Here is a 22,015-nt window from a genome sequence, read left to right as displayed (position 1 = left end):
TACCTTCCTACTAACCGTGTCCAATTTTCGGAAATTTAACCATAAACCATCCTCTGCTACAAGTTTTTATTTCTGTTGTTACTGACATTTGTCCCTCTTAGGGGTCGTTATAATAAATTAATTATTAACATTAACATCTAGTATCGTTCCTGACATCTTAACCTAATTTATATGTTTATATATTTCGTGGACCACCACCAATTTTGACGTAACCACCATGTTGTGTTTGTACTTCTCGTTGGTGCTCGCGTGACAGACGATTTAGCAAGGCTGGACGAGACGTCATGCGACTGTAGTTACATGGTTACATGCATTACCTGAGTTGACAACTCGGTTTGCGAGACTTCTTTTATGCCATAGCAACACCACTGATATGTGATGTTGGCATGATATATATATATATATCATGCCAACATCTATGCCAATATTATAATTAATATTCATATTATATATATATATATTAATTATAATATTATTACTATATATGTATTTGTTATAAAATATAGTATCGTTGAGTTAGTATCATAACACAAGTCTCGAACTTACTTTGGGGCTAGCTCAATCTGTGTTGTTTGTCCTAATAAAAAAAAAATGTAAAACTGGCAGCGGTGCTAGAGCAATGCAGCATTCTCTCCAAAGATTGTATATTTTCAATTTTCTCAGCTTCATTTTTCAGTCAGTCGGACAAGCACAATGAGCTGCAAAGCAACATTAACTAATTACAACGGAAGGTTATTCGCCACTGAATTTCTTGATAAGATTAACCCCGATAGTCGTATCTTTCACGCTTTTCGAAGTTATGATTTATTTGTTGGTATGTCAATAGTACTTTGACATGGAACTGCGCATTTTACTTACATAATTAGGATAAGGCATAAGATATTTAGATGTATAGAGCTGTGGATGATTTTTTTAACTCCTCAACGCAAAGTAAAGATGATGAAATGTCTCCATCATCGACATGCGCAATATGAAACTCGAAATCTATCATTAATGATCTTAATCTTCTTCTACTTTTGCCTGTCGAGGGCAATTTAAATAATTTTCCTCGAAAACTGATCCGCTTTTAGTGACTCCATTAAGTTATCCAAATCAATGCCAGTGACCGAGTGTGCCAAAGATCTGACAACTAAGAATGTCGAAGACCGTGCGAAGTGGAGATAAAAATACAGGAATGTGGACCTTAGTATCCCACGTTTAAAGGCTGTAATAGCAACCAGAAAAACAATCAGATGCATGAGAGAGGAGATCAGTTCATCCAAATCCTCTGTATTTAAAAGTTCATACTATTCATATCGACAGTCAGCACCATAGTAAAACCCGGCAAAAGATAATTACAAATTAAGATAGTTTCTTTGAAACATGTTACGTAGGATGGTTAAATCACAGATATGCAAAACTTACGATAGCAAGTAATAAGAGAGTAGTTTATGATGACATTATAGTATAGTCTGAAGTCTTTGGAGCGTGACCAGGGCAGCTATGGCCCTCAGCCGATAATGATTGGATGATGACTGTAGTATTTATTATAGAGGTGACAGCACCATTTTGAAAAACTGGATAAGGCTACTCCATTCATTGAAGAAGTAGAAATGTTTGTATCGTCTGCGAAACTATACAATTGAAGATCTTGTGATTCTGTTAATAATGGCAATATCTACAAAAGCAGGCAGAAGAAACGAAAACTTAAAGAGTGTTCTAGATTTTTGAAGCTTATGAATATTATGATTATCCTACTAGGTAATATTACAAACTCGAAAGTTTGTGATAATGAGTACGTTTTGTAATACATATGGAAATAAATGTGGAAAAATACTTAGGGCGAAATTACAAACAAATTTAATACACCCTGAGTATTCAATTTGTTTGGAATTTCGCCCTAAAGTAGGTAAATATATAAGGACAAATCACAAAGATTGTGTTAGCCCCAAAGATCGAAACTTATATTAGGGTATACTAACTCAACGATACTATATTCTATAACATGTATATATGTAATGTATAGATGAACATCCAAGACCCAAGTCAATCAGAAAAAGATCATTTTCTATGTTGACCTGGCCGGGGATCGAAGCCGGGACCTCCAGTGTAGCAGTCCGCATGGTGACCATTGGGTCACGGAGGAGGAGGTAATAAGAGAGCAGTTTCTGATGACATGACAGTATAGCCTGGAGTCTGTCAAGCGTGACCGGGGCTGCTGTGACCCTCAGCTGGTAATGACTGGACGGTCACACGCGGAAGTTCAGATTCCCATCATTACGCTAATGCAAATGACACGTGAATTGTGGAAAAAGTACTGTGTTGTGTTACTGATCGGTATCGCTGTAGTGGTGTTGGCGTGGATAGCATTAGGTTATGTAAATAAAAGCTTATGAATATAAGTTTATTTGTTACACAAATTAAAGAACACAAATAAAAAGACTTTCAATATTCATTTCGCTACAACTTTAAAACGGCTGATCCGATTTTGATCAAACATATCTAAAAACCACCGCATAAAAACCCGTTGATGAGCTACGGTGCTACGTACACAGACAGATAGACATACGGACAGACAGACACACTTAGCGGTCAAACTCATAACACTCCTCTTTTTGCGTCGGGGGGTTAAAAATCAAGTCTTCTCCTTTCATGCTGTAAAAGTACCTAGTTACAAAATATTAGGTGCTAGATAACATAGCAAGTTCTCACTCTACACATGTACATATAAGGATGGTTCGCAGAGCGTTTCGACCGCTGCGGCTGCGCGGTCATTACAATCCGTCAATTTTCTTGAGGAAGGAATCATTTCCAAAATCAATCATTAGATTGGTTGGTTTAGATTTCTGGCGTCAGTCTAATTTACTACGCGTCTGCGACAACATCTATTAATTCTTCAACACACTAATGCTGAGAATAAATTTATAACGCCTTGTAAAACAAATGCTGCTCTCTAACCTTTGTCAACTTCACACGGACAAAAATGATGAATGAACACGGAAGCTACATTACAACCGCCATGGTTTCAACGATTTCGCATTTTTTTTTTATTCTGCTGTCCTTGGTCATCGGAGTGGTCATCGGAAGAACATAATTTGTCGCGAATGGAAGGTCAGATAGTGCAAGTCACCGATAACTGGAAAATTGCGTTCTGTACACTTCTTATAAAGCATTACTTGGAACATGAGATAGACGTCATGTTCAAAGGTATAAATTTGACGATTTAGCTGCGACTTTACAACCGCCGGCCTGACGTACACCCTAATTGTTAATGATATTATTTCTTCCTATGCTGCTTAGGCTATGTGTTCCTAAATCGCCTCATACGATCACGAGAATTCTAGGGTACAACCACACGCCAACCAAACTACTTAATGCGCTATATAAGATCCAAAATCAATGCTGCTTTTGTCACACGAGACGACCAATTTCATCGGTAATACGAGACCCAGGGGACTAAGTAGGTCATCATGGTCAGGATCCTTTTCGATTGCCGGCCGCAATTTGTTAGCTCCACTAACTAACAAGATACAAATACAGGACAAGTCTTAATACCTCATACGCTAGAAGAGACGCGTATCTCAATGACCACAATAAGCTGGTATTTTTGATGGTGGGATTGAGATTCTAACCTGGTGACAAGTCGCTGGCAGATCGCCTCTGAGAACAATTTACAGTTTATAGTTAATTTCCCTAGATGGAGTTCAACAATGACGACAATAATTCTTTTCTTTCGCCAATATAATTTCTGAAAAAAATATTTGACTTTGACCGGCATGGAAACCAACATCAAACTAGCGCACAATTCATTATTTTTATCCAATATTACGAATGTTATGATAAATAACATAATAATAGCAATATCGTAGATCGTCAACAGATATGACGGAAGGGCACGTAGTTGATCGGTATTAATTCTTGTATATTATTGGTTGCTGCAATCACGTCGCCCACCAATCTTGAAATTTAATCATATATACATGAAAACCAAGATCTGTATCACCCTACGTCACTTCATATATAGCCTATATTTATTGCACTAGTACAGTTCCATCGATGAAATTTCTTACAGTTACGATGTAGCCATTGAGATCGACGAGATACGAGAGTAGTGGTTCTCAGAGCGTTTCGACAGCTGCGCGCGGCCGCGCCGACATTATTATTATTTTTTTAATTTAACAAAGACAATAATTAATTTTACTATCTGACTTTACAGACATTTTTATGAAATTTATCTGACAGTTTTATGAATGAATGATTGTGGAAATCATTCCTTCCTTAACACAAAATTGACGGATCGTAAAGACGGCGAATTTTTTTTTCCTTTTTCTGTTTGAATGAGTTCCTTTCGGCATTTCTTCTCAGCAGTGGTCGTTCCGAAATGATAGTAGTTTGTAGCTTTGGTAAATATCATTTAATTTAGAATATGACGTGAAAAGGTGCCTGTGAAATCCTAATTTCTGAATAAATTATTTGATTTTGACGCGCTGTCATTACGGCCGCAGCTGTTGAAACGCTCTGAGAACCACCAAAGTATATAAACGTAATAGTAAAATAGATTAGGAGAATCAAATAAAAAGATAATTAAGACAATACAAATCAAAATATTATTCAATAAGATATATAATAAATGGTAAATTGATTACACTCACTTCAAAGAAATTGAAAGTTTTATGGGCAATTAAAAATGTTAAACAAGTGAGTCATTTGCGTGTAACAATCAATTAAGGCGGCAATTACTTCGTCTGTAAATATTGTCTTAGCAATAGTTTGCGACATCGCAGGATTGAGCGAATGAATACGCTGGAATATGCCGCAGGTTATATAGTACCTTAACACATTTCAGCAATAGATCTACTATCACTAAGAAAGGGGGGTAAATTAAGTAAAGTTTAGACGAGTTGATTAAACTCTGACACCAGTGTTAGCAATAACACACTCGATAAGAAAGGAAGAGAGATAAATAAATCCTGTAGCAGCATTAAGCCTATGAATAGAATATGAAAGAACTAAAATCATGTGCCGATCGCATAGAAAGTGTAAAAAGCCGCAGTGAAAATAACCTGAAAGTTTAGTTTACAATGCGTTTATATTTTCATAGAATTACAAGAAGTGGAACCTCAGACCACACACACATGTTTATGTCACGATTATGACATACATTATTATTATCTTTGCACTGAGTCGTATTAACGGACTGTTTCTAATAAATGTGTATGCAAAAATTAATTAATGTGATATAATAAATATATCAGTACCAAATATTCCATAGGTTAAAAAAACAAGTTGCCAATTAAAAGGAAATAAACAACGTGACCTTCGTTGGTGGTATTTGTAAACATTCAGACATTTGGATAATTAGGTCATGTCGATGAATTCGTTATTACGCGCGCGCGTATCACTTGCGCCACCCGCCTGTTAAGGGGTTAACTGTGACGACCTCGCCTTTAGATTAGCGGGTCTTTAAAAACTTTTAGTGAAGTGCGAGTTCAATTATAATTCTTACAAGCTTTTGCTCGCGGCTTCGCCCGCGTTTGTTTTATCCATCCGCTCCAATCTTATTATTGTCAATATTTCAGGTTCTAAGCAGCGTATCGCGATGAAATCTATAGCAGATTTTGAGTTAGACTATCCGCTATATAACCGCATGCAATTCCATTCAGTACAGACAGACAAAAATTCAAAAAAATATATTTTGTTTCCTATTGGTCCCATAAAGACTGCCTATAATTATTTTTCTTTAATATGTCCTATGTACATAGCCCACTTAAAGTTTTATTATAGTATAGATATAGAAGATATAGATTAGTAGCCCTCGAAATGAAAGACAAAAAGCAAGTCTTTCATAAAAAACTAAGTAAAGATATAGCCAAAAAAGCGTTCCCCTTTGGCTTTCTGGATTTTGAAAATGATAGTGAACCTAAATAAAGTGTTGAAAGAAATCCAGAAAATCCAGAATAATAAACTATTATTTAATTTAAAAAAAAAATAAGATCAATCAGACAATTGTTTGACCTGACTTCCGATAAACTGTACAGTTTAACTTTTAATGACGTACAAAACATTGAAAACTAAATCATTATTTCTGTTCAGTCCAGAAGACCTCGACGACTATCGTGAACACTAACTGAATACAGAAACAATATAACGTCACTATTATAATGCATAATTAATTAAACCTTTTTACATGATTTTCAGCCTTCTTACAAAGCAGCCTCGTTAAACGCACGGACGGATGTAGACGATTTTACACTTATTACCGATGGTAATTAAGCTGATTCTGCGATAACATTTGCATATAATGCAGCGCATGTAATGTCCATTCATAGATTTCATTCAAGCTTGATTATAGTATTTCTGTTGTGTATTCATCACGATTTGCCAACGTACTACGCACGCATCCTATCCTTGGAGTAGATGAACGAGCTAAGCTATATATATATATATATATATATATATATATATATATATATATATATATATATATATATATATATATATATATATATATATATATATATATATATATATATATATATATATAATTTATTGTGATAAATAAGCGAACTAATACAAAACTTTATTACTAAAACACTATTTTCGACAGATAAACTAGAATTAGAACGTAATTATAGATTGAAAAATAAAGATAAAAGGGAAAAAAGCCAAAAACGATATCCAAAATAGTGTTCCAGTGAAAATTAAAAATTTAATACTCACTCTTTTTTATTGTTGACTACAATGACTAGTTTCACTTTGCGAGGGCCCTTGGTCATTTTGCAAATATCCTTGCTTTTATCCTGCGGGCCCTGGCTCACAATTTTTAATAGAGGAATGTTTCCGAGTGTCATTCACGGCAGCCACAATGGCTGGCTCCGCGGTCACCTCACTGTCATCTTCACTAACTGTATCCACTTGCACTTTCCCACATTTTGATCACATTTATGTCCATCTAATACTGCTAAAAACACAAAAGTTATCACTTTTATAATACTATATAATACTGTTCTTCAAGTCTCACTAAAATTCGGAGCGGTTGATGCTTGAGTCGATTTTGTTTCAGAATTCAGTATAACAAGAGATTAAGATAACGTGATTGATGTTAACGTGACGTTTAAACCTTATGTAATTATTATGATAGGAAACTTAATGCGAAATAATTAGTGTAGCACGCGTAACGCGTCTGATCTTGACGTAGTTATTAATTAATTCGGTTCACGACTGAATTCAAAGATAAAACTATTTGAAGTTGATTATTTTGATATTAGCAAAGGCTGTTTATAATATGTATATTAGCTAAAGATATTAGTGATCAAGTAAAGAGGAAGCAACGAGGAAAATACTCAGATGGTGAATAAAGATGTTAGTGAGATTGTTGATGTACCCAATTGAAGCGCTGAAAGTTATGTAAGACTTGGGAAAACTGAAGCAAAGGTTTTACCTAGTGACAATGTTTATCAAAGTGTGCCACGTAGAGTGTGGCGTCAAGATTTCGGTTGATCGACGATGATGCATTATGATCCTGATAACGTATCAGCCTTGTATGTAATGTTCAGGTTTAAATGGCCAAACATTAAATATTTGTATGGCGGACAGTTTTATAACGTCACGCATAATTGTTTCAATGTTTAGTTACAATTATGTCAGTCCTAACGCTAAATTTTGATTCTACAATTTTATAAAGTAAACAGTAATTGAGCATTTTGTATGTAGAATCTATACTACCCATTAAAACATATTTAAAAAAAACTGAATTTTAAAGGAAAGCAACATATTTAATTATTTTTATGTTTACTTTATATCAGATTTGTCAATATAATACAAATACTGAAGAGAAGTGGATCAGTAACAGAACAAAAATTATTTGTAAACGAGTTGCGATTATAACTTGATTAATGGCGCGTCTTATAATCTCATGTAATCCTGCCTAAACAATTTTTTTTGATAAAAGCCATCGATCCTCATGACTGTAATTATTACACTTTGTTAGGTAGTTAATGCAAAACTTGTTAGTCTGCATTCGTCTTTCCTGTGACTTACAAAAGGCCAGTAAGTGAACAGAGAAGATGAGACGGAGATTTGGAATTGATTAAAAAGGCTGCTACTTTTGATTTTTATGACGTTGCGTGCACGTCACAAAAATCATTTCATATCATCATTTGATGGTGATGAGGGGAGTGGTGATGATGACGAGGGAATCACAACTCAAGCCAATTTTTTTGCGTGTGACAAATTGCAATCTAATTGTTGACAAGTGCCAAATAACTATAATACAAAATGTTGAAACGGCAAATTAATCTCACAATGGTCCGTTGGCGTGAGATCTAAAAATGATATTAGTGACACAAATGAAACTCCAGTACCTACACTCTGATACGATTAATCCTATTGCTATTTATATCATGACGTCAATAAGATTTACAAAAAAAAATCGAAATTGTACGTCGCCGAAACTACATACGTAACCCTTAATCACATTATCGATTAAAATCAAAATCTCGTTCGATAACAAGATTTTTACGTGTGAGATCTTTTTAGTGATATTGATATAGTTAAAGATATTGTTGAGATTAAAGCTATTGATCAAAGTCGAGTATTTGCTTGATAAAGGTATCTTGCAAACGAATTACTTATCGCAGTTAAAACTATTATAATAAAAACCTAGCAAGCATTGCCGTTATAAGAAGAAAATCCTGCAAACGTATCAACCAAAATGGCTAATACGTCAATCACTATATCTTCAGCTCAGAATTTCCCCCCAATCTTATCATCAGCACATGCACCGAATAAATCTTTTCCTTAAGATACGAGTGAAAAAATAAATTCCGCCTTCAGTCTATCGTTTATCTGAATTCCAGTAGTTAATATTTTCCATTTTAATTCATCCATCATTGATATCTTTATCGAAATATATTTTCGCTTCAATATATAATTGAGTTTAAATCCTTGCATTTACTAAATGTCATATGCATTTTGTTTCCTTAAAAAGATAACCATACAATTATTACTTAACTAAAACTACAAGAGTCTGAAAGACCGCAGCTAATCAATACTATTATTATAAAGAGGTAAGCGTTTGTGAGTTTGTATGTTTGAGGCGGGTAATTTCCGAAACTACCGAACCGATTTTAAAAATTCTTTCACTATTACAAAGTTGCACTATCCAAGATTGCTATAGACTATTTATCTCAATCTAATTCCCACGGGAACGAAGCCCCGGGCCACATCTAGTATGAGAGAAAAAAATAGAGATTGAAATCTGAGTTGTATACTGCAAAATATAGGTCTTTACAACGCCAAAAGCGGAGCACAGTAACTAATATTTGGGCGAAAAAATGCCAAGTGTCATCAATCAAAATCAAACTTATCGTTGATAAAAATAACTTTACCCATTTTATCATTTATTTTTGCAGCGTTAAGTTAGTTTTTTTAATGGAATAACGAATGAAGGTAAAAAAAGCTATAATTCTGATTTTACTGGGGTCAAGTTTATTAAATTGCCTCAAACTCAAATGGCTTTTTGAGTTTACACTTCTGAAGCTACTGTCTTACATCTGATTAGCTCTACAACATATACGAGTACTATAGGTTTGACTGGCAGAAAACGCTTTATTCCATTTGTTACATCTATTTAACTTGTGCATTAAAGTTTAAATTAAAATAAATTGATACTGACAACACTCGTTTTCCATTGAAATAATATAAGTTGATATGTTTCTGCCAATAATTCCATTTGCAAAACTACTGAACACAGAATCCGTAATAATATTTTTTATAATTTTATTGCCTTCCAAAGCAGAGTCTATCATGGTCCTCGATTTCACAGCAAATGTTTAGCGCCCCATAAGAATCGCGTGATTAAACTATGGAGTGTACACGTGCCGCACTCACGTGTACTAGTATACTCTTAAAAATGCCATTACGTGTCATGGCATAAATAAAATTACTAGAAACTGTAGCGATGTCCCATATTCTTCAGTGTTTATGGTGAGAGCTGTTTTACAAAGCATCGAATCATCGTAGCAACAGGAGAACATAGTGGATCGAGATGTGAATTACTTTCGAAAATAATTAACATATTTGGCGTGTATTTATTTTTAACTTTAACTAGCGTCCCGTCTCGTCTTAGCTCGGGTAAAATAATAATAAATTTTACACCTAAATCTTCCTCTTTATTCAATCTATCTATTTTAAAAATCCGTTGCGTAGTTTCAAAGACCTAAGCATACATAGACAAACAGTGAGCAACGACTTTGATTTATACTGTATAGCGATGCAATTTTTCTGAACTAAATTTATTGAAGGAAAGTCAAGTCAAGAGAATAAGAGGTACAGGGAGAATGAGAAAGAGTAAGTAATTAAGTAAGTTAACTGAAACAGAAGGCAGACGAGAACAGAGACCTGTGGTGAATCCACCACGGACAAGAGCAAAGCTTTCAAATAAGAAGAATATTAATATTTACTTTAAACTCCTTATATTATATTTATACTTATATAAATCTTGTCTCGAATGCAACAGTAGGTCAGGTAATGAAACGAAACTGACAAGAGCTCTATCTTATCGCTCGTCTTGTGTAATGTTTGTTAAATCAACTCGCAACAATTTTCTTTTACATTTTATTCGTGGAATTTTCCGGAAAAGTAATGTTGGAAACAAGGCGACACGAGTCGGCCATGCTATTGCCAATCATGAGATTTGACACTACATCATCATAATTAGTGTCGTTGATGACTCAAGGTGGACTTCGCCGAATAGAACAAGGTTCAAAATTAAGGATGATATATTTATTAGCGTTTTAATTAACAATTTAGTCACTGAGCTTGGCGTTGTCGAAGTATAACAAGAAGTACCAAGTAAGATTTACTTTAATTTTTAAAATTACCAAGTTTTTCTTGAGGCGTGTAAAATACAGAAGCCTTGAAGATAATTAGCAGTGAACATAACATTGTAATGATTAAGACAGAACGATACTGACATGACAATGGTGGTTGACGGCCGCAGAAATACAATATTAATACAAACTGCACGATAATAGAAACAAACGAATACAGAATGTTTTTAACTTTTTACTAACTTTAGTTCTTTTTCGTAATTGTGATTTGCCTAAACATACAAACGGACATAAAAGTTCTCCTCCTCGGAAATATTCTTCTAGAAAAAAAAATATATCCCCTTGTCAAATTTCTGATCGATTTATCATAAAGAAACTTGGCAAAGCACAATTTTATCAGAAAAGGGAAATGTGGTTTAAAGATTTTAAAGTTAGAATAATTTTAAAAGAAGAAGAAAGAAGAAGAATTTTAAAGTTACTAAGCTAAGCATAGCAATACTTTAAGACAACAAAAACCTTAAGAGTAAGATTTATACCATGGTCCAATGGTGTCTTATTAGGCAGCAGAGGTAACCAATTTCTCCTACGATTCCATTGTGTATTAGTTTTCTTTTATATATATAAGAGCTATGCTCTTATCGGTGAAATTCTGATAGTGTGAAAGTAAATTTAAAAAATCGTAGATTAACCCCACAGCAATCCTGCAATACGGAACAAATGCATGCAAAATAAGATAACATTAAAAAAAATGGACAGGTGATAAGCACCGTATGATTTAACGCAGGCGCCACTATGATTCAATAGGGCTTCGTATGATGCCACAGCTGTCAACGACTTGTTGAATAATATTATTAAATTAGATGTAGATATCAAACAAACTATAAATAAATTTAGTATCATTGATAAAGATTAGTTATTTGTGCTGTTTGTTGAATAAATAGCGGGTGTAGATGATAAAACATCAATTGTACACTTAGTTGGCAAATTAATTAATTTGAATATAAATAAATATTGTCCAAAAGCGACAGACCTGTACAATTTGAAAGAGGTAAATTTTAGTAGAAAACGAGATCAAAATTACGATCAAAAGTTCATTACAAAGTCGTCGTCACAGGATCAAAATTACGATCAAAAGTTCATTACAAAGTCGTCGTCACAGGAATTTTACTATTTTATTTTATTTCGGAAAACAAACAGTTCCATCATATATAACGTACAATAATTGTAATGTGTTGATAATTATGCAACCCACAGCGTTTTCACAGCTTAGTGTGTTCAAATTAATTATAAAATTGCCACTAGAGGTACTAAGTACGTCAAGTTTTAAATTAAAAATTCAATTAATTCTTTATTCAATTTAGGATGATATACATCACTTATTGACGTCAATCAATTATTTAAAATAAGTAAACCGCCGACTTCTAAAGCGCTGGTGAAAAAGAAGCGGCGCAACAAACCTCACCGCAGCCTTTTCTCCAAAGACGTCAATTAACAAAAGTAGGTCTTTAAAAGTTGCTTTTTAACTAATTACACTAGAATTGGATTATTTAAAAATTCTTATAGATTCTTAACAAAACAAGTATTCAACTTCTGTGAGTACAATTCTGTGAGTAAAAGTTATTTACTACCTAATCGATCAAGTAAAACTACGTCTTGTACATTTTCATACAAAACGCAAGTCTGTCAAATAAATTCGAGGTCATATATATATCGATTTATCAAAACAATCACTGAATATATCATGACAGACCATGATATAAAAGTTAAAATTCTTATCAATGATAAATTTTGTCTGACTTACGCTTGATTGAAGGTGATATATATATATATAAATACTTGCTCTTGTCCGTGTCTCCACTCCCAATAGAATTTTAGAAAATCCGCTTTTGGTATTTGAGAATATATTACTGCAATTTTCAAACTTGAGTCAAGATAAATAATTGGAAATAGGTGTTGTTAAGAATATTTTCTTGTCTGTATTTATTATAAAATTATTAACATCATTATAAGTGAAATTGTCACTTAAGATTTATTTTGATCTGAATAAACATATCAGTAAGTATGTAATGTAAGAAGGTAATGATAATAATAAATTGAAATATGCACTCACGTGTAATGAATCGACGGAGATGTCGAGGTGTGTGATGTGATGAGTCGCATTTGTCTTGAGAATGGTCTTCTAAAAGATTGAAACTAGTCCAATCTCCATCGATACAATCACATGTATGTGACCCGCAATTTAATTTATTATGTCTATCTCTTCTGTTAATTTTGATTAAATGTTGAAAATATCGCTATTCAGGTGTTTCTCAATAGAAACATATTCATTCCATTGTATTAGAAAAAAACAGTGACAGATTTTCACCAGGGAACTTTTTAGAACAGGAACATTCAGCTTCGAAATTGTAAAATGACGTATCCCTAACTACAAGAAGTTCTAAATCACCGACGTCAAAAAACCTTGTGTTAACTGATTGACTATCTTTGGAAATGTTACAACTAAACAATATAATGCTATAAAAACAACATAATCTTAGTTAATACCAAAAATTCCCAACAGGATTAGATTTAACGGTGTTATGATAAGAAATAGTTGTAATCTCCTAACCGAGCCGTCAAAAATGATAGATGGTTGATGCGTGATCCCAAGGCTACATCTTTTTATCTAGAAACTAGAATGAGAGTATCGTACAGTAAAGAAGATGATTTTAATACATATGAAGATTGTGATACTAAAAAAAATGAAGATTCATTCACACCAATTGCGAATTTATTTCGTGACTTTGTTTAAAAACTACTATTTAGTCTTCAAATTTACATGTGTCCTATGCCATCACTCACATACTGCAAGCAATAACTTTTCACCAGCTTTTTGACATGGCCACACGTCAAAATTAATATTTACCCGTACATTTAACGTAATTGCTAAAGTTCGTCATGTAAATCTTGTTACATCACTGGACAATGGTCGTAAAATGGCGTCTATAGTCACCGTAATCGTGGTGATTTGCGAACAAAACTGTGACGAAGTGACGCTAAGATTTCACACAAATTATTTAAAGTGTTCACGGTGGTATGTCTTTCTGTTAGCTGGTTAAGAGGCAAAGTCATTCACATTGATCAAGGAGAGAGATGAGAGAAATACTGTACAATATATTTTTTGGTTAACTTAATATATGCTTTGTAGATATAATTACTGTTCAGCAGTCAAATGATTGCTAAGTTATCCTTCATGTATATCATTGCTGCGGTAATACGAGTATGTGTTTGTTTGATTTAACATAAAGACACAACAGATACAGTGATAGAAATGACGAAAAAAACAGTTACAAACACAGAGTGCAAAAGAAGCAATACAACAAAAAGAAGGCAGGTTAAAACTATCTAATAATAAACACGAAGAACTTTTGGGTTGTCAGTTGCAAGTACCAAACTGATATTTATTTTCCCAGAGATGACTTAAGGCTTAAAGGGCTTTATGGATTTGGAATCAATGTTAAATAAAAACAGTTAACAGTTAACGGTGTAAAACACTTAACTATTGTCAATAAGTATTTGAAGGTGTTTTAGATGTTTCCTTATGATCTGGCCAGACTTATAAACGTACTGACTGATGTATGATGTATTGTGTTAGACAATTACTACTACAAACGAAATATTACTTTATTACGAAAAAAGCACGTGCGACTGTTGCTCAGTGGGCAATAAGTTATATTCAAGCGGTCCGACATGAACTAGTCTTCAGAAAAATTAAGATCGTGATTAAGCGAAGCAATCTAGGAAAGTCTACAGGTTTTTGAAAGAATCTAACTTAAATTATAGAGATGATGTATGTGGTTGTTCACTTTTTTAGAAGTGGCACCATAAAAGCCCATGCCCAGCAGTGGGTCAATTAATGATGATGATTCAAATTTCTTTATTGCAAGTTGAAAATATGTGATATAATTGAAAGTATAGGTGACGTCCTGCAAGGGCACAGCAAACAGCTAGATACCATTTACTTAAATCATAGGTACAATCAATTCTTATGAGTTTTATAATAAAGGGGGTTCATAAGTATCATTCGTCAATTATCAATTTATCTCTAGAGAACTTTGAAATACTATAATAACATTTTTCTGAAAGAAAAGCTTTGAGATGTTTATTGAATAGATGTGTTTTTTTTTAATATTTGTTATTCTATTTGGAATATTTTTATAGCGATATTTTGAGGACTAGACGCGATAATAATAGAAAATAACCAACTTTGACATTTTTTTCGAAAAAATATTCATTTCAAAAACATAAAACCACATTGGTAAATTCCGTTTAATAATACGCATATCTGCCACCTAAGTAGTATAAAAATGGATCTTATACACGAAAGCGAACGTTTTACACTATTTAATCATGATAAGGGAGCCACTAAACCAAACAACAATATTGACGACGTAATCACTAATTCACTCTAATCTCCGGAATTAGAATGCGGAAAATGTTTCAGCTGTGTTTGTTTTTAGTTAGTCACAGTGAATTATGACATTTACTAGTCCACTTACTCTAATAGAGAGTTAGAGGGATTTATTACAGAATTACAGGAATACTTGACCGATTGAAATTATAGCCATTTTTAAGTCCATGTGTTGTCAATATTCTCTCGCAGCAACGCACTGACTGTGTAAGTTATTCCGCTGAATTTCGTCTAGTTTTTGATGAAATGAGAAGTTTCCTTTATGCACGTGCTCGTCGCTTTACGATTTCCTGAGAGTTTTACAGTAAAATTCAATTTCTTACAAGAGAACGAGTTATGAAATTAAAGAGATATAAATTTGGGCTTAATTTGGAATTGTTTTCTTCTTCAAATTCAAATTCAAATCTTCTCAAAGATTCTACTTTTCTATAATGAAAAGAAGGAGAAGAAAGAAAATTGGGTACACGTGATGAAGTGATAGAATTTGGGTCAATCCTTTTTGACTGAAATTAAATGAGCTAAAACATCACTTGATGAATTCACGAACATTACCGCAAAACTATTCATTGTGTCTTGAATGAACACGTCCAAAGTAAACGCAAAAAAAAATCCCGTAAAAACTACGTGTTGAGAAGACAATAAGAACGTTTAATTAAACGGCGTAAGGGAAGCAAAAACTAAATGATTGTCATTTGGCAAAACGTCTTAAAAGTAAATTGCTATTGTTGAAAATGTGGAACGAACTTGGAAACGGATGATGACAATGAGGATAAACGTGATGGTTTTCAAGATGCACACGCTACTTACAATAACAAAATCGACTCAAGCGCAAACACACACTTGGCACGCCCTACGTCAGCTCGCGTCAAATCCACGGCACAGACTGATTACTACGGTGTATTATCACGAAAAAAATACAAATAAAGCCTGTGATAAAAGACACGACACGACAGTCTACGGATTGGCGTCAGCAGAGAAGCCACACGTTTTTAGCTTATCTGATACCGCAAATTTTGAAATTTTATAGTATCATGCTCTTGATCTGTCCCGGTCAAATTGCTGCTGTAAATAAGTTTTCTTGGCGAGTTTGAACAATCTCGATTCACAATGTCACAGGTGGTGGATTATAAAAGTGAATGGTAGTAGTTTTGATTCGCGACGAGTCTGATAAGATTCGCAGTGGAAAATTATTTACAACAGATTAAAACTTTATCTTGACTAAACGACAAGCCCGACTTCAACCGGCGCCACCATTTTGACGTGAATCAGTGTTTGTTTTGGTCTAGCTGGACTCATTTGGTTAGAAATTGACTGTTTAATAAATTATTGAAAATTGATTTGATTGTTTTCTGGGTGCTTCAAATAATTTGAAAGATGATTAATATGATTTTGTTAATACACCGTAAGTTTTGAGCACAGAAGAGCTAAAAGTTCGAAGTGCCTCCGGTGTTTTCGTGTACAGGATAAACAAATAAAGATCTTATATTATAAAGTGATTGCATGTAATATCCATTCTCAAGGATTGCAATGCAACTGTGTCACATGTTTGCTGTGAAGTTAATGTTTTAAAATATCATCGCCATCCCACCAACCCATCGCATCATATAAAATAACAGCTATCTTTCCTAAGTAAGATTCGAAGAAACTTAGTTAGGAAATACGTGTTATTTTATCTTCAATGTCCTGTTTATATATATATATATATACATATATTACAAAAGTTTATGCAGATTGTTACAGATGTTATGACATAGGTATCTGTACAGTATCTAAAGCCGATTAAATCATAAATATTGATTACATTTTTTTACAGTAGGTACTAAAAATTAATTGAATGTGTTATAAGTTAAGTAGCCTGAGATATACCTAAACATTATATAATAAAACAGGACATTGAAGCTAGACATTGACGTACAAATAGCCACTTTGACCCAAATAAAGGAAAGAAAATAAAAGGAACCTTATCATAGATTGCTACACATCTGGCTCGAACATGATGCGATTGCCTGGAGGATTGTGGAGAAAAATTGATAGAAACTAACGTGAGATTGACATAATAAATTAAATACGGGTCACTCACGTGTGATTATGGACGGAGATGTAGTCTATTCGATTATTTGGATCTTATAGAAGACTCTGTTCTCAAGATGAGTGCGGTTCAGCCCGCAGAATTTTCAATGTTGTGGCAAAAGCCGATGATTGTGGTAATCACCTCCTCAGTCATGCGGTTATGAATAAGAAAAAGAATTTCAAACTATCCTGCACCGCTTATGCCGCGGTAATAGGTTTGAACGAAGTCAGACAGGCGGACTTAATCGGAGCCGAATCTTCAAAATTTTAAGGTTTTAATTCTTTATGCTGTTCACAAGTTTCAGGTATCACATTCACGAATAAAACCGGGACGAAGACAGAGAGAGAGACAGGGAATTTTCAATCGTGTTAGTAGCATATGCTGTGGACGTGTGCTGATGAGATGAGAGTACGCCCATCTTACGTCACTGATTGATAAAAAAGTAAATGACTGGATATCAACTGTCGATGAATAATTCACTTCCATCCTTTAAAGATAGACCGTATGAGAATTACATATTTCAACGGTAAAATATTTCTTAATGCTTTGGCTCAAATAATGCTTCAGCAGAGGCAAGGTCCTCAAAATTTTTAACGCCACAGTCGACTTGTAAAGAAGATTATTCTCGTACTAGCCACATTCATACAGAAGAATTCATTAATTCATATTCTTTCTGTAATTATAACCACGATAATGAGAAAGGCTATACGGCAAAAATTGACCCCCTGAATCTTAGAATTCTCACGGGAGCAAAGACGCAGGCCACAATTTTGTCGTTGGTATTAAAATAAAAAAGTAAATCAATTATTTTCATATTATTTCTATCAGGCAAATAAAATAAAAACGTGGGCGTCCCGCGTCAAAAATGAAACAATCAACTATATAGAGCAGTTGAAGCAACTCTTAAATTTGATGTCTATTTTCAAATTAGACTTTTCTCGTTACTACACTGCAGTGTTACCTGAGCCGTAGTCACGTCGACACTCTTCTCTTAAATATTCATGGATCGTGGATAAAGACTAGCGGATACTATGAATAGATCAGTTGGCGCCAAGTCGTACGTGTTATACGATACATTCAGGAGTTTTACTACGCTAGTCGGCTTCAAGATCTGCACGAACCTGACCTCAGCCATTACAATAATAATGCACGTCAAATCAATGGATAAATTTAACAAAAGAAATAAATTACGTATTCTTTGATATTAATGAAGGTGGCAGCAAATTGTGTAGAGAATACATGCCTGGTTATGGCGCTGGTTCTGTTAGAAGGACCAATTAGTCCGATGGGATATTGAGACACTCTACGCAAATAAAACACTGAATCAGCGTTGGCCTCCTCCAATGTAGTATTTTATTAGTCTATTGCCATTATATATCTAAAGACGGATGAAGCAAGAGCTGTATTGATTATTATACGACCAGAGCCGAAAAGTTGCACATCAGTTAAAACGTAATACTTTAAATTGTCCTAACAAAGTGTATCGCAAACTTTCTAGTAAGTTCGCAACGAAACGTGAGCGGATCCTTAAATCGAGAGGCGGGTGTGCCAAAATTTTGTTGAAACGCCGACCTCCCAAGCATCCTTGGTTTCAAAACCACACAAATTGAACGCACACGATTTTCATGACAATTCAGTCAGCACCGGTTGCAAAATACACGAAAATTGTTGCTTTAATATATATGGAAATATAGGAAAGTTGCTTTTTTGTGTTAAATTCAAATTCTGAAACATGGCTCATCTCTTTTTCTTCCATATTTTTATTAACAAGGTGATGCTGCAAAAGCTTCCTAGATGTTTGTCGTAATTCATTGTTAACATTATTACATTTATCCCATTGATCTAGAATCTTGCAACTAGAAAATTAAGAGTAAGATAAAGCTATAGATAATATTGGAGCCTACTAATAACTTTTTGATGCAATGTGCATATATATAACTATCTCTTTTATCAGTGGCCTGACCACTCCTTGTTTGTGTATTATCCATAGCCTAATGGTGATAACGACTCAAAAATATAACTCAATACTCTGTAATTTTGTTTTCATAGATATTATCGTGACATCAAAAACTGGCCGGTATTTTAACCAACATTATGCAACCTTCAGACTTACTAGCCCAAAAACCACATACAAATTAGAACGCAACACCCACCATAACTCTTTAGGACAACACTGGGCACTTAATATTCGATATAGTCACGAACGCACGCGATAAATAAGCGATCACGGTACGAAGTAGTAAAATCTTATTTGGACTTACAATTTCGAGTAACTACTATTTTTATTGAGATACCGTCAAGGATGACATGCATGCCAATGGTCTAACTAATGGATAACTAAGGATGATGAAGTCCGAGTGAAATAGAAGAGAAAACGTAGGCAAGCACACCCTGAGCTCCGACGTTTAATGTCGGTGGATTGAACCGAGAAAAAACTAAGATTAGAGAGAATTTTTTATATACTTATGTACTTACATATAATATAACAAGTTAAATAAAGGCTTGTAAAAAGAACTATCTCTTTCATCAGATACAAGAGATCAGATATCTTTTGACTGTGTATCATATGTAATCGTACCAGTGAAATATAATATAATAATAATCTTGATAAAGATGAACAAACAGATAGGACTCTTTTGACGCAATCAGTTGAAAATCCGGTAAAGTTGAAACAGAGTGGCATTATCTGTGACATCGTACAGTTAACAGCAGATCCACCTCGCCACATTCATAGTAAATTTTATGGTATAACGGCGCATATAGATGTAAGGTAACTAGATAGGCTGATAAGGAAATAATACAAGAAGGACGGCAGAGCCCTAATATTTTTGAAATAACATAACACGTAGAAATATAGGTCCCAATTTAAATATATTGTTCTTATTATTCCTTTATTTAATAATTCCTCCAATAGTAGGCGATAGGACACAAGTCATTTTTTAATACATACAGCTAAACGTTACCTTTTGAGTTTCGCAACTCTTTGCTCTGTCTGGTCATAAGGGATAAATATATGTGACAGTTTAAAGCTCAATTAATATTGTTTTCTAAATTGCCGATACTAAAGTCTGTATAAACTAAATATCTGAATAAAACATTCATTTTCATTGAACAAGAAAATAAGAATCTAGAAAAAATTGCAAGAGATAAACTAAACACAATCTATGCTATAGCAAGAAGTGGATACGAAAACAAATAAAATGATACAGTGTAAACATTTCAGAATCCTGAATTATAAGCTGAAGACGACAAAAGTTTAGATAATGATTCATTTATATATCAAACAATTAAAATGTAAGATAGGGTTTATTTCTCAAAATACCTGTCAGTTATATTACAGTTGTACCAAATGACGTGGTATTTAATACGTGGTCCACGTCACCAGTCATGTGGGCTTGTTATTTATTCACATAATATACACATTATACATAATACTACATTGTTACAAGTAGTAAGGTATGTTGATTAGTTAAGAGTATTTACTACTCTCGAAAATACTGTACGTCGGCAATTATTTCGGGCAATTCCAGAAATTTTTCATCTCATTTTTAATTTAAGAATTGTCAATTGCCCATTTGCGATAGTCGCGATGTTTGAACATTTGAAATCAATATAACCGCCACCGGTAGATAAATAGATAGATAGACAATAAATGCCATTTAATAATATAACCGGAATAACAGAGAATAACCTGAAAACCTGAAGAACTAGTATGTTGTATGTTTTATTTTTTATTTCATTTAAAATTTTGGTTTCAACATCAGAATTTTCTTAGCTTATGCTGTCCTAAACCACCTGACGAAGAGTACGTCCAGCAGAGTGACGGGTAGACTGGACGATATCCGGAAGCGCATCCGTCATAACTGATCCAGTTAGGAAGGCAAGAGACAGGGGCTCATGGAGGAATATGGAGGACGCCTATTTCCAAAGGCGATTGAAGAAAGGGCTGCAATGATGATAATGAATGACAGTCCTTAATCGAAGATCATTAACACAGTATGACAAAGTTGCTTTCAGCAAGCAAAGCAAGACTAACCAGTGCAAATGCGCTGATTAAACAATTGTTCATATATTGTGTCTCGATTCTCCGCGATCGAGTTAAAAAATGCAATACATATTTCATTTTCCAGTAACAGTGATAAAAGTATTGTAAAAATAAAACCGTATCTGAAGTGGCTGGTATCTTATCTGGAGGCTGAGGCAATCTGTCATAACGTCAGCCAGTTGAAGCTCAATAGCTCAATAAACCACGGCTGGTGAAGGACGACCATCATCCGGTTCAATTCGCCGAAACGCTAATGAACAAGATAGCCTTTATGAAATTTTACATTTCAAATTCTTTATTCAACTCACATACATCACTTATTGATGTCTATTCTTGAAAACTAAATTGATAATTTAGGAAACCGCAAGGCATCAAAACTAAATCAATAGATAATTTATGAAACCCCCTCCGAAGTAGCTGGCATAATCTCATCTGCTAGAGAAGAGCTGACGGTTTCTAAACATTCTCGACTAAATCTTTCAAATAAAAATCGGTTGAGCCATTTGGCTGCTACGATGCCACGGACAGACATACAGACACACAGACACGTTATACTTATAACTCCCCTCCTGTTGTCGTCAGCAGTTAACTATGTTAAACATTAGATGCTTTGGTACGATAATGGTTTATACTAAGTC

The 22,015-nt window shown here is 34.0% G+C and overlaps 1 protein-coding gene across 3 annotated transcripts in view; it reads right to left on the bottom strand.

The window, feature by feature from the left end:
* The window catches only part of Mitf (mitf), a 92,520-nt gene that overhangs the window by 23,301 nt on the left and 47,204 nt on the right, over positions 1-22,015 (bottom strand). Inside the window, exons 1-2 of one of the 3 annotated variants that reach the window (XM_053762731.2) lie at positions 16,069-16,148; positions 6,700-6,999 (exon numbers count right to left, since the gene is read on the bottom strand). The exons of 1 other annotated variant lie outside the window; for it this stretch is intronic. In XM_053762731.2, coding sequence (XP_053618706.1) covers positions 6,700-6,830 — 131 coding nt within the window. In that variant the 5' untranslated portion in view covers positions 6,831-6,999; positions 16,069-16,148. Of the gene's footprint in view, positions 1-6,699; positions 7,000-16,068; positions 16,149-22,015 lie in introns of those variants that run through there. One more of the 3 variants, XM_053762729.2, reaches the window with a different exon arrangement.

Source organism: Plodia interpunctella, chromosome 23 (genome assembly GCF_027563975.2).
Source record: "Plodia interpunctella isolate USDA-ARS_2022_Savannah chromosome 23, ilPloInte3.2, whole genome shotgun sequence".
NCBI lineage: Eukaryota > Metazoa > Arthropoda > Insecta > Lepidoptera > Pyralidae > Plodia > Plodia interpunctella.
Note: the sequence above shows the minus strand (reverse complement) of the source record. Positions and strands in the feature narration are given on the sequence as shown.